The 11,760-nt window shown below is 41.8% G+C and overlaps 4 protein-coding genes across 4 annotated transcripts; 2 read left to right on the top strand and 2 right to left on the bottom strand.

Annotated features, from left to right (window-relative positions):
- Positions 1-173: 173 nt before the first annotated feature.
- Positions 174-2,984, bottom strand: Bfra_009987 (putative pentatricopeptide repeat domain-containing protein; the record flags this gene model as incomplete). Its single annotated transcript, XM_037340322.1, has 1 exon — positions 174-2,984. One exon carries the CDS (start codon positions 2,982-2,984, stop codon positions 174-176), a length of 2,811 nt encoding a protein of 936 aa, XP_037189545.1.
- A 280-nt stretch (positions 2,985-3,264) lies between these two features.
- Positions 3,265-3,983, top strand: Bfra_009988 (putative duf866 domain-containing protein; the record flags this gene model as incomplete). Its single annotated transcript, XM_037340323.1, has 5 exons — positions 3,265-3,299; positions 3,356-3,470; positions 3,538-3,603; positions 3,658-3,780; positions 3,840-3,983. 5 exons carry the CDS (start codon positions 3,265-3,267, stop codon positions 3,981-3,983), a joined length of 483 nt encoding a protein of 160 aa, XP_037189546.1.
- Positions 3,984-4,023: 40 nt separating this feature from the next.
- On the top strand, positions 4,024-5,051 carry Bfra_009989 (putative small nuclear ribonucleoprotein; the record flags this gene model as incomplete). The annotated part of the gene is made up of 5 exons (XM_037340324.1): positions 4,024-4,071; positions 4,321-4,437; positions 4,487-4,524; positions 4,629-4,787; positions 4,979-5,051. 5 exons carry the CDS (start codon positions 4,024-4,026, stop codon positions 5,049-5,051), a joined length of 435 nt encoding a protein of 144 aa, XP_037189547.1.
- Positions 5,052-5,480: 429 nt separating this feature from the next.
- Positions 5,481-8,256, bottom strand: Bfra_009990 (putative protein arginine n-methyltransferase protein; the record flags this gene model as incomplete). Its single annotated transcript, XM_037340325.1, has 4 exons — positions 5,481-5,660; positions 5,715-7,207; positions 7,417-8,029; positions 8,083-8,256. The coding sequence occupies 4 exons, from the start codon at positions 8,254-8,256 to the stop codon at positions 5,481-5,483; spliced, it is 2,460 nt and encodes an 819-aa protein (XP_037189548.1).
- Positions 8,257-11,760: the final 3,504 nt, after the last annotated feature.

Consider the following 11,760-nt stretch of genomic DNA (forward strand, 5'->3'; position numbering starts at 1 on the left):
CCCAACTATGTATACTTCTACCATGATATATCAAATGTCCCAGAACTTCTTTCAATCGAAACTCAAGTTCATGCAATCCAAATGGTTCGAGTGGTGATTTTTGTCGCATCCGAAAATACTGTGCCGGTTGCATGAGATGAATCATAACTTCCATCGAAAGCTATCGACAGCTCTCATACCACCTCATACTCTCGTTCTTCGCTTGGTAAAAGTTTGTCAACTGGAAGTTCATAATGGAAAGAGAGTTTTGTGCGGAATTTTCGAAGCACCTTCCAGTCACGATTCGAGCGGGCGTAAGTCTTTCTGGCCACTTGAGGAGGATAGGTGAGGTAAATCTCCTCGGCCAAATGTTTAACTTGTTGTTTCCCCTTATTGACCTTGAACAAGACCAGGTTCAATTCTCGTAACTTCCACTCAGGATTTACTTGTGGAAAATCCAAGACGAGATCACGTTCTAGGAGTTCGATATGTCGTTTATTCGTATTAATCGCGAGTTCGAGAAGATTGATTCGTTGATTAATTCCTCGCAATTCTTTCAAGCGAAGGAATTCCGCTTTCGACTTGATGCTCTGTTTCATAACATGTAGATGCCATGCAATGTGTTTGACTTGTTTTGCACTTTGATTAACCTTGGCAATAAGATCCATTATGCGCTGCTCTCTTTCTTTCACTATGTAGTAAAATTCCTTCTTCAAGAGATTGATTTGTCGTAAGCTCAAATTTATCTGGTATTCGAATACATGAAGTTTTTGAAGCCGTTTTAATCCCTTGAGAACAACAATTCTGTGTCCTAACGACATGTGTGGTGATTCCTGTAATCTGAGATGGTATGTATATCTCCAATCTCTAGGGAATTGATTGTAGTAGAAGGAAACCAAAGACATCTCAGTCGAAAGGATGTTTGCGTTTGACAATGCAACCTTAGATTCCAAGCTTTGAAGCATCACTCTTCTACCTTGACGGGTTCCTTGTTTCGACTTATCTGCTCGTGTGTTCTCTGTATATGTAAACTTTTCGAAAATCTCGAGGGAGCGGTCAATACTAGGCTGAAATGATGGTCGATTCCGAGTTTTGTTTGTTGGAAGATAATCCCAAGCTTGTGTATTCCCAAATTCGGGGAAGTCAAGGTGAGATTCCTTTTCGACCTTGTAATGTAATCTTTTTGAAGATATCTGAAGAATATCTTGCAGGGAATTAATGCGTGCAACAAACCGTTCAACGGAATCACGTATCGAACCAAGGTTCAACCAGAATAAAAGCCTTCCCAAATTCCATCTAGGGATATCAATTGGTAAAATGCTGGGTAGATCTTTTGTCGGGTCAATTCCACAAAGATACATAAGCTCTCTTATGGCCCACCGTGTAGTTTTGGTGAGCGGAATGCGATCAGGCACTTCTATATTTTCGGCCCAGGTCTCTAATATAGAATATAAAAGTGACGCTCCAGCAGCATGATCTAGTTGAGCTACACAACTTCTCACTGCCTCACAAAGTAACTCTGGTCGAATCTTAATTTTCTTGTCTTGACGTAAAGCTGCTCGAATATACATGACAGATTGTCGAGCAGTGGTCATTTGAAGACTCGTCCCAATAAGAGCATCAAATATGGATTCATCTCGGGGTACTTTTCGTTCGAGCCAACCTCCTCTCAGGGTCAATCTTTGAGCATGTTTCTCTGCCCAACTCAAAACACGTGGGTTGTCCAATAGTTGATTCTCATGTCTCCGTGCAATTCTCATACTCCCATCCACCGCTCTCATACGCCTGATAATGCTTCGATAACCTTCTAGATCATTCTTGGCTGCGTAATGATTCAAAATGACCTGAATAGTCCTTGAAGTAGGTTTGAACATTGTATCGTAGAGAAATGAATCAACAATTACTTGAGCGTGGTCATGAAGCATCAATTCTGTCAATTTCTCGATTAAAAAGTTATAGGTAAAAATATTTGGCGACGCTGAACTTATGAGCAGATTGTAACATATCTTGGCTAGAATTAGATTGAGATTATCCTGACCCGGAGATGTACTTTTGAGGAGATTTTCCAGCGCATCATGTAATTGGAATCTTTCTTGACCAACTTCGGCTTCCAATTGGTATGCTGGCATGCTAATATCACCCCGTTGCAATTCTTCAACTCGTCCTATCATTTTATCAGTCTGGAGAAAGATGCCAGACGATGCTGAGTGTAAATCCGCTGCCATAGGAGAGAGCTTAGTAGTCCACATGAGTCGATGAACTAGCTTTGAAATCGAGTTTTCTAATCGGTCCAAGTGTTTCCGAGTTTTGACTTTGCGTGGTTGAAGCATAGCATTTGAAGGTATATATTCGCCAAACTGTTCTAGGTTTGCAATACGGTCTGGCGTGGCTGACTGAACCGGGGAAGTGGTGGATTGGGGGACGAGATCCTGTAAACTTTCTGGTGCCGTGGTCTCGGCGGACCTCGACACATTCGAGGGTATGTTATTGAGTTGAATTTCCAATCGACTCATGGAAGAGTTCGCACTCGATTTGACTCCATCCCACGTCATAGGTCCTGTAGATCCAGCCTTTGTACCAATAATTCCAGTTCTTGGGAAAGAAAATTGATTCCCCAAATATCCTGGTATCCTTGACATTCCTGAAATTCCTGATGTTCCTGACTCTCCTGGCATTCCTGGCATTTGATTCTTGACTTCACCTGCATTTCCTTCTACTTGACGACCCTGCGATTCCTCCACTTTGTCGGTAGGAACTCCCGCCTTCGCTTCTGCAATGACTCGATCCCATTGTTCCCTTCGTCGAACTTTTCGATTTGAATCTGCCACTGCAGCAGTTGCGAGTATTGTTGAATAACATGCCGTGAATATATCTCCTATGCTAACCCTTCGACGTTTTCCAATTGCATTTGTAGTTTGACGAGTTATGATTGTGCCGATTTTCACACAAGCGTTACAACGACATGATGATCTGGTCTGCGCAGCGCGGAACCATAAACTTTGCATTATATTTGCATACTTGTCGATTTATGGATTTTCAGCTTACTGGACTCGTCAGTCGTGCCATTGAAGGTTGGGGAAGTTTCAACTTTTTGCGCTATTGTAAAATAAATTGATGTCTATCAAAACTTATCGGATGACTTTCACAATTGGGCGGCCGCTTTAACCGATTGAATTTGTAGTACAAACCAACCCCTCCTCATTATGCCCCTCCATGATTTTCATACTTGCATTGTAACAATAAGATCAAATAAATAAATACATTACCAAGATCACAAAACTCACGATGCTTACCTTGACACTTACTGCAGATCTTTCTGGGTCAGTATGTACACGAATCTCGAGATGTACAAGAGCTAATACTTGAATGTATATAGTGTGAATGAACTTGTCCCCGATGACAGCGCAGAGAAGAACTTCTGGTATACTTTCAAAGTACAATGTGTATCATGCAGAGAAATCCATCCCAACTTCATAAACATCAATCGATTTGTAAGTCGAGTCAAGGATAGAGAGGGTCTGAGTTCTTCTATTCTTCAGATACTAACACGCCTATTAGGAAGCAAATGAGATGAGTGGTAGCAGAGGAGAGGCAAACTTTGTATGGAAATGCAAGTTCTGTAAGGTGTGTAGTTTTACTCATCATATTATGGAACAGAAGTACTGATTTCATATGTAGAAAGAATCATCTGCATCAGTTATATCAACACCAGTTCCATATCAAGCAGCTTCTCCACCAACTCGTCAAAAGATTCTAGAATTTGATTGTCGAGGTCTTGAGTTGGTAGAATTCAAACCAGAGGTAAGCATTCCTTTTAAATGTTGCTATGATATCTGAATCTTATGTATTTTTTCTTTTAGGGAGACTGGCTGGCTGTTGGAACTGATAGTAATACCAAATTTACTGCTATCGATTTGAATGACGGAGAATGGTATGATTATGATGATAAAGCAGGAGAGGAAGTTAGTATCAAGGATTTGAAATGGGAGATTAGAAGAAACTAAGATGAGATGAGAATATGAGTAGATGCCAAAAGCATCAAGTATGAATGTTATGAATAGTTTGGTTATTAAGTCACCTGGTCTGATTTCAGTTGGGAATATGATGCTGAAGCAATGAGAATATTCGATACATATATGAACGATTTGAATTAGCATTTGATATCAACTTGCATTTAAATATCGACCAATAACTTCCGAGTTCTCCAACCATTATATAGGTAGCTTCTTGGTCCATTTCATAAACAAATTTCTATTGTCATTGATGCTCAGATCATTCACCTGATGATCACCAGCCTCATCACAATCTCAGCCTTGCGCTTCGCTTAGAAAATTTCCCCAGCGACGCCAGCCTAGCCAACGAGTAGCAACCAACAGCAACCTCACTTCCGACGCGACCATCTCAAATCCGCGTCCCTCCACCACCCATTCATTTCAATCTCCAGCTCACATCATGAGTGTAAGTCATCTCTCCCCTATTTAACATCAAATTCCTAATTCTCATTTAGTTCGTACCAATTAACCCCCGTCCGTTCCTTCAAAACCTGTACGTACTAGCTATCCTTCCTCAATCGAGCTTCCAACATTGAATCCTCATCAACCTCCTTCCGCGCATACGTGAAGTTATATACATACTAATCCGCTACGTAGCGTCAACGAAGAAGTAATCATTCGTCTAAAATGGGGCGGTCAAACCGAATATAAAGGCAAGCTTGTCAGTATCGACAGTTACATGAATATTCAATTATCCGGCGCCGAGGAATGGATTGATTCGGAAATGACGAGTACTTTGGGTCAGGTCTTGATTAGGTTTGTTTAATCCCTTCTGTTATATTTGGGGCTTTCGAAGAGCTTGGGTAGTTGATGAGGGGCGTTTGGAATTATGGGCTGCAATGCACTCAGTGGTACTGGGCTAGGCTGCGCTGCGCTGCGAATTGGGAAAGCTCATTAAATTGGGATCGAAATGAAAATCGAATGCGCAAAATCTAACATCAAAATAGATGCAATAATGTCCTTTACATATCAGCCGCACAAATCAAGAAGGAAGAAGATGATACGAAGATGGAGGGATGATTCTGTGAACTTGCGACTTGACAAATGGATAGATGGATGTGGAAACCATAATGGACTGAAAGGAAAGGAAAGCAAGAGAGGTCCAATGGGAAATTTGATAGATACCTAGTATGGAGGACAATATGAATGCAATGCAGTGAGCATGACATAGCAGATATGGCAGAATGTAGGAACATCTCACTTCCATTGAGCAGGAGTAGTAGGAGAGGAGAAAATTACCTATACCTACAATGATATATTCACGGACGGCGTTGTTCAAGCAAATCAAAGCAAGCTTATGGTTACAAGATTTTAAACAAGTCACGCTACACTTCTACTGCATTTTGATTTCACATGTGCACAGTGACAAACCATCGTACAGTATATTCATTGTCCTCGTACTTCAGTGATAAATTGATTGATGAATATGCATTTCCATATAAACCCTGTTTACATAAGACAACCAATTGATCGACTACTACCTACATCACTCAAACCCACTCTCAAGCGCTTATTAGGTCCCACCATAACAAACGCTTCAACTAACCATTCATACCATACTTTTCTATCATCAGTTTGTCTCCAAATACTGACTTCTACCTCGGAATCATCAGGAATATATAGAGGTGACTATTCATATGTTAACGAGCCATAATCATAAAGTTTAGGAAAGAAAATACATACCTTCAAAGGAAAGAAAATTGGAAACCATGAAATCATGTCTTTACTCTTCGCATCAATCGTATCAGGACGCGTACTCAATTCGACCTTATTCTCAGCCTTTTCTCCACCTTCATACAAGACAGCTTCGAAATATCCGGCAAGTCCATTAACCACACCACGATCTTTACAAACAAACTTAAGACGTGCATAACGTGTATTGTGTTCATTAGCACCATCACCTCCAGACATACTTCCACCACCACCTCCACTAACACCACCGCCTCTTCTGGCTTCAGCAATGTGTAATGTGTTTACAGGAAGTGGATGTGAAAATTCCCATGCTTGTTGAATTTGAGGATGTTCCGGAACGGAAGTGGCAAGGAAATCAATAGCGTGAAACATGACTACATAAGGAGTGTCTGTAGCGTGTTCATCTGCCGAGAATCTGTTGGAGATATCGGCGTGAAGACGAGGGGCAAGAATTGGGGTAAGATGAGCGGTATATGATGCGGGGATTGAAATACCGTGTTCTGGTGCCAACACATGTTGAACTCCATCTATACACTCAGGTGATAATTCATTGTCTGCAAAAGAACCAAGAAGTTCAGACACAAGTATATCGACTTTACCGTGGGTAGTTGCTGCAGTGGTTGAAGATGTTGTGACGGCTTGACCAATAGGTCCAGCTGCATTCTTTAATGGACCTTTCCAAGCACGCATATCAGTCTTTACAACATTGACTACTCCATTCCAGACGTTCTCGTTATGTCGTTGAAGGAGGACATATGCATTTGGATTCTTCTCCACTGCCCATACTTCAATTGGCACACCAGTTGTTTGACTTGCTTTTAAAGCTCGAGAAACCAAAGGTCCACGTCCGGAACCAGCTACTGCAAGAACAACAGCACCACTAAGACTTGATGTGGGCTTTTTGTGTAAGACCCAATCTGATAATGCTCGTTCAATAGCTCGCTCATACCAATCATATTTGACAGGATCTTTTTCAAAAACCTCATAGGTAACAGATTCGAGATTATCTGTTAATGGTTGAAGAGGAGCTTGTAAGTAATCTTGATAACCTGATCCGAATTTCTCAAGAGGAGTTCGCTCTGGTTGATTTCTTTGAAGATATCTTAAATAAATCAAATGAGCTGCAACATCCTTTGATTTTGTTTGTGATTTGGTGCTATTTCTTCTAGCTTGCTCCGCTTCGGCTGGGGTTGGAGATGGTGCATCTTGAACAACACTTGGTGATGCATAACCATCTGCCACTGAAATTTGTTGATTTGGATCATCCAAACCAGGGATTGGTCCCACATCACATAATAGTAACCATGGTGGGTTCTTAAGCTTCATATAGCGGGTGAGGAGATTTTGATGAGCCTTGCCTAAGACTGGATGTCCACCTTTATTCTTCAAGAATGTTGATTGAGTAAAGGTCAATAATTTTAGGGGCTCAGCAAACCAACGAGATTGAAGTGATTCAATAGGAAGTTGACGGGGAAGTGCCAATGCTATAAAATGTTAGTTAGCTTGTGTCTGTTCTTAAAGACATTCGGTCGGGGAGTGGAAGCAGTATCCCCAGGAACAATAATATCGATATCGACGTTATGAATGATTTGAGTTTGCGGGCCAAGGTCTTTGAGATTTCACAGGTTTAACGAGTCCCAGGTCGAAAAGTATGAAAACATTGGAGAAATAAGATATTTTTTCATTAACCTACCTACTGAAAGTCTGGAATTGTATTTACATACATCCCGAATCAAATTCCAAGCATCCCAATTCTCATACAAATCAATTTCGTTTTCACCCTTTGATGTGTCTGTTGTTGATTGGTACCTGGAAAATGGTAGAAGATCACCCGTCATTTCCGTATGATCTTCGACACCATACATAGGCATATGAATTGAAATGTTGATATAATTGGCAATTGCAAGAGCCTCTTGAATAGCACGAGCATATTGAGCAAGTCCATTGTTTCCTGATCCACCATTGTAAGTTCTTGGGCCTGGAATAATAACATTACCCACTCCACAGAAGGAAGCATACGCGATTTCGATATTCAAAACTTGACGAGAGATATTTGCGATGAGTGGATCTGGGGAACATAGATCTATCCAAGGACTAGAATATGCGATAAGTTGCGAAACTGTATCAGAAGGGGTGAATGGTGTATCGACAGGATCTAGAGGTGGAATAATGGGAGCTGGAGGGGTAGCTTTGTTTGGCGCATCACTTGAGTCGATAGCTGATATTTCGGCGATATGATTCGAAATCAATGAAAGTACTCTAGAATGGAAATGGGGACTTGTAATAGGACTTGTGAGCATATCATACTAATAGAAAGAATAGTTAGCAAAAGCCTCAAATAACTCGATGGTTGACATACTCCAACATCACCAGCTTGTCGCAGAACAAATTCTGTGACAGGTAGAGGTCGTTTTGACTCATGATGTCCAATGTAAAAGGTTGTGAGGTTTTCATCGTCTGCCGTGTCAGAGTTAGCATCAGCATCTGCATGCTCTCCAACAAAGGGATCCCAGGCTAGGGTACCGGTAGCCATTGTGATGAGGCGTTATGTGAAATGCGCCAGTTCTGTTTTTTTGGATCTAGGTGAACTCTAAGTTCTCGGTAGTGCGGGGTTTATTGAATTCGTTGTTAATGGAGAGAGGGAGGTATTGCCGGTACCGCTACAAGTATTATCGTAAACCTACAGATAGTAGAATACTCCGGTTCAAAATAACCTATATATAAATTGAATAGGGTTTAACCGTAACGATGGTGGGTTTCTTTTGAGTTATTGTCCTGGATAGATGAAATGATATTTCAACTTTTCTGCCAGATTAGATCAAAGCGGTGTAACAGATCAGACGTCGTCGACTAGTTGGATCAAGCAACCTCGAGGAAGGACTCGAAACTCGAGACTTGATCTTATCACTTTATTTTCAAATAAACAAAAAACATTAACTTACATTGTTCCATTGCCAAGCTTGGATCTCATCCATATATTAAGATATCCTATTTGTTCTGAATTTACATTGTTTCCACAACGAGTTAATGAAGAGAGAACCTTTTGAGTAGATCTAAATGGCTTTGAGTGTCTCGATTCCACCAAAGTTTTTCTGTATGAATTTACACCGTGTACCTGCCAAGTAGTCTTTGAACCACCAAGATAAGAGACAAAATCTAAGGTTCCTATGATGAGTTGGGATCATAACAAAGAAACCCTTCATGAACGACCACAGAAGTTTGCTGGCGCGATGATATGCTCCACTTAACCCTAAAACGGCCAGAAGCAGTCAGGTACCGTTCATCAATATGCAGATTAACTAGTGGGTCAAATGAGCTTCGGTGTGAAGTACATGCGCATATCTTGAGAAAAGCAAAAGCTCAAGGATAGATTCAAAATTTGCTTGGGAAATCCCTTTATTTCATCCATGCCTCTTGTTCTCCTTTATTCAGATTGCGGGGTCGATGAAATTCGCGAGGCAGCGATCCCCTTTTTTTCGTTTGGCAGACAGATCAGAAGCGTGAGACCGCATTCTGAATGCTTTAGGTTCTAGGCTCTGGAGTGTGGTATGGTTGAAGGCCATCGTACAATGGAGGAGCAAGATTCCATGACTGGTGCCTTTTTTCATTCCTATTCTAGGCTTGTCCTCTGTCATCCATGATCCATTGCCGCCCCGCCTTCGAGATACATAGACACGATGTACAAAATTAACTCGTCCGCTCAGAAAAGGAGGCTGTCCATCAGACACTCACACTTATCATACTACAGATCACCAATACCTACTAAAAGTCTATTCTTTATGAATCAGTGACATTGGCAAGCCGTCAGTACTTCATAAATTCATTGGGCGGAGCATCTTTCAGGTGTTATCCATACATCTCTTCGTGTTGGCCCAAGACAAAAAACGCAAAAAAAGAAAAACATACAACAGTGGGGATTCGCTGGTGGTCACCCACCCAACTACTAATCCACCGATCTGAAGCTTGTGTATGGCAGAGCGGACGGGATGCCCAATTCTCTTCAGTCTATGGTCGTATGTGACAGATTGTCAAGTATTAAACAACATATTCGAAGTAAACAAGCAGAGAGAGGGAGAGGAGAAGAAGGAAAGCCCGAAGTGAGCATAAACCTAAATACCCAAAGATGATAACATACCTACCCCGAGTTGGTCTGCGAGCTCATTGTGACCGGATGATCTTGCAGCAAGCTTCACTTTCTCAAAATCTTCAGCCAACAAACCATGGCTAGATTAGAAGGGCAGAGAGGTATGACTATCCGGGTCGCATCTAGCCGAAGATTGATCAATCAATACTGCTGATGGAGTCCACTCGTATTCATCCAGAAGAGCCAGAGTACCGGATGTACAAACGATGATGCGAATGGCAGAACCTCTAAATATCTTCTGAGTCATGGCCTTTGTGAGTTCTACGAAAACCTCTTGCTGCTTTGAAGGAGCCAAAGCCGCACCGAAGGGTGGTGGTTGTGAACCCATTTTGTTGGAACAAGTCCTCGTGGCCTTGCAGCACACAAGCCTAACAATTAAGTAGACTTTAACTTCACGAGCAATTAAGCAGGTGAAGGGTTTTGCCGAAGAGCCTTTAAAATCTCAACTAAGAGATTGGAAGAAGGCAAATAAGTGTTAGATAAATCTATAAACTGAGGCCGAAGCGTCGATTCAGAGATCTTGTAAGATAGAATCACGTCTCCGCAATTCTAAATGAATCAAAAGAATGCCTTTCGACCGAAGGCGATTGGTAGAGAAAGGGCGCAAGTGGGTAGGATCACGACCTTTAGTAAAGCCGCAGGCCGGACAGAAATTCATACTGGGAATACCAGCGTGAGCGCAAGTTGTTGTAAACCAACTCAAGATTGCGGGTGTAAAAACTCAGATCGACAAGTGCTAGAAAATTAATTGTTGTTGTTGTGGGGAGGATTTCGAAAGTTGTGAAATTCAAAAGTGTGTTAAAGCTGAGGAAGCGAAGGATTTTGACCATGCGACCATAACAAACCAATCTCAAAGGCGGTAAAAAAATACTATTACACAGCAGAGAATATTGGGCAGGACTCATTAATTGTAGCACTGCCAAAAAATTCAAGATAGATCAGATAGAAAATAAAATAGCTCTGTATTAACTATGGCATGGTTTGCTGACAATAGAAGAAGAAGAGATGCGCTGAAAGGGCCTCCCATTTGATATTGTTCAAGATGGTTTTACATCCATTAGGAAAGAAAACTCACCAGCTCCCCGCCCTCTTCCTGCCTTCTACTTCGGTATGAAATAAATGCGCCAAAAAAAGATCTACTCCGATCTTTTCCACTACCATTCTGGAACAAACACCATCCTTCTCTTGTTAGTCGTATATTGTTCTAACCTTCAAGGAAATGCACACAGAGACCAGAGAACTAAGCCTATCTCAAGCTGCGTCCCGGTCTCGAAGGTTGCAAGTTCTGAACTCTTGTTTATCTCGTCCATGATGCGCCGGTCAATGAATGATACCTGAGCCAACGCGTCGATGAACATCTCACCAACCTGCTAAGCTTTTTTCCTAGCCAAGGCAGCCAGGATAAAATCCTCGATCCTTCTATTCTTTCGAGATCGAGCATAGTCCAATGCTGTCTTGCCCTTGTCATCCTTAACATCAATAGCCAGGTTCTCTTAAGCGAGAAGAACCTTTGTTATGGTCACTAATTGCAGCTGGACTGCGCGATTCAATGGTGTACGTGTATGACCATCCACGGCATTTTTGTTGACATTTGCGCATCTTGGCAGGAACCTTACCATTGTAGAGCGATCGCTTTCGACTGCATTGTGCAATGGGCTTGATTTCGAAAAAATTGGCTAGATTTACTTTCGCGCCTGCTTTTACAAGAGCTTTAGCAAGCCCAGTTTCGTCAGGGGCGCTTGCCCAGTATAATGCGGTGCAGCCGTTATCGTCTGGATGATCCACTGGCATGTGGAATCTATCAACCAACAATTCAACTGCTTTTTCAGAGGCGAGATGTAGAGCACTTCCACCTCGTTCGAATCTCGTCTTCAGGATCCAGTCCAACTCAGA

This window comes from Botrytis fragariae (genome assembly GCF_013461495.1).
Source record: "Botrytis fragariae strain BVB16 chromosome Unknown tig00000163, whole genome shotgun sequence".
Taxonomy (NCBI): domain Eukaryota; kingdom Fungi; phylum Ascomycota; class Leotiomycetes; order Helotiales; family Sclerotiniaceae; genus Botrytis; species Botrytis fragariae.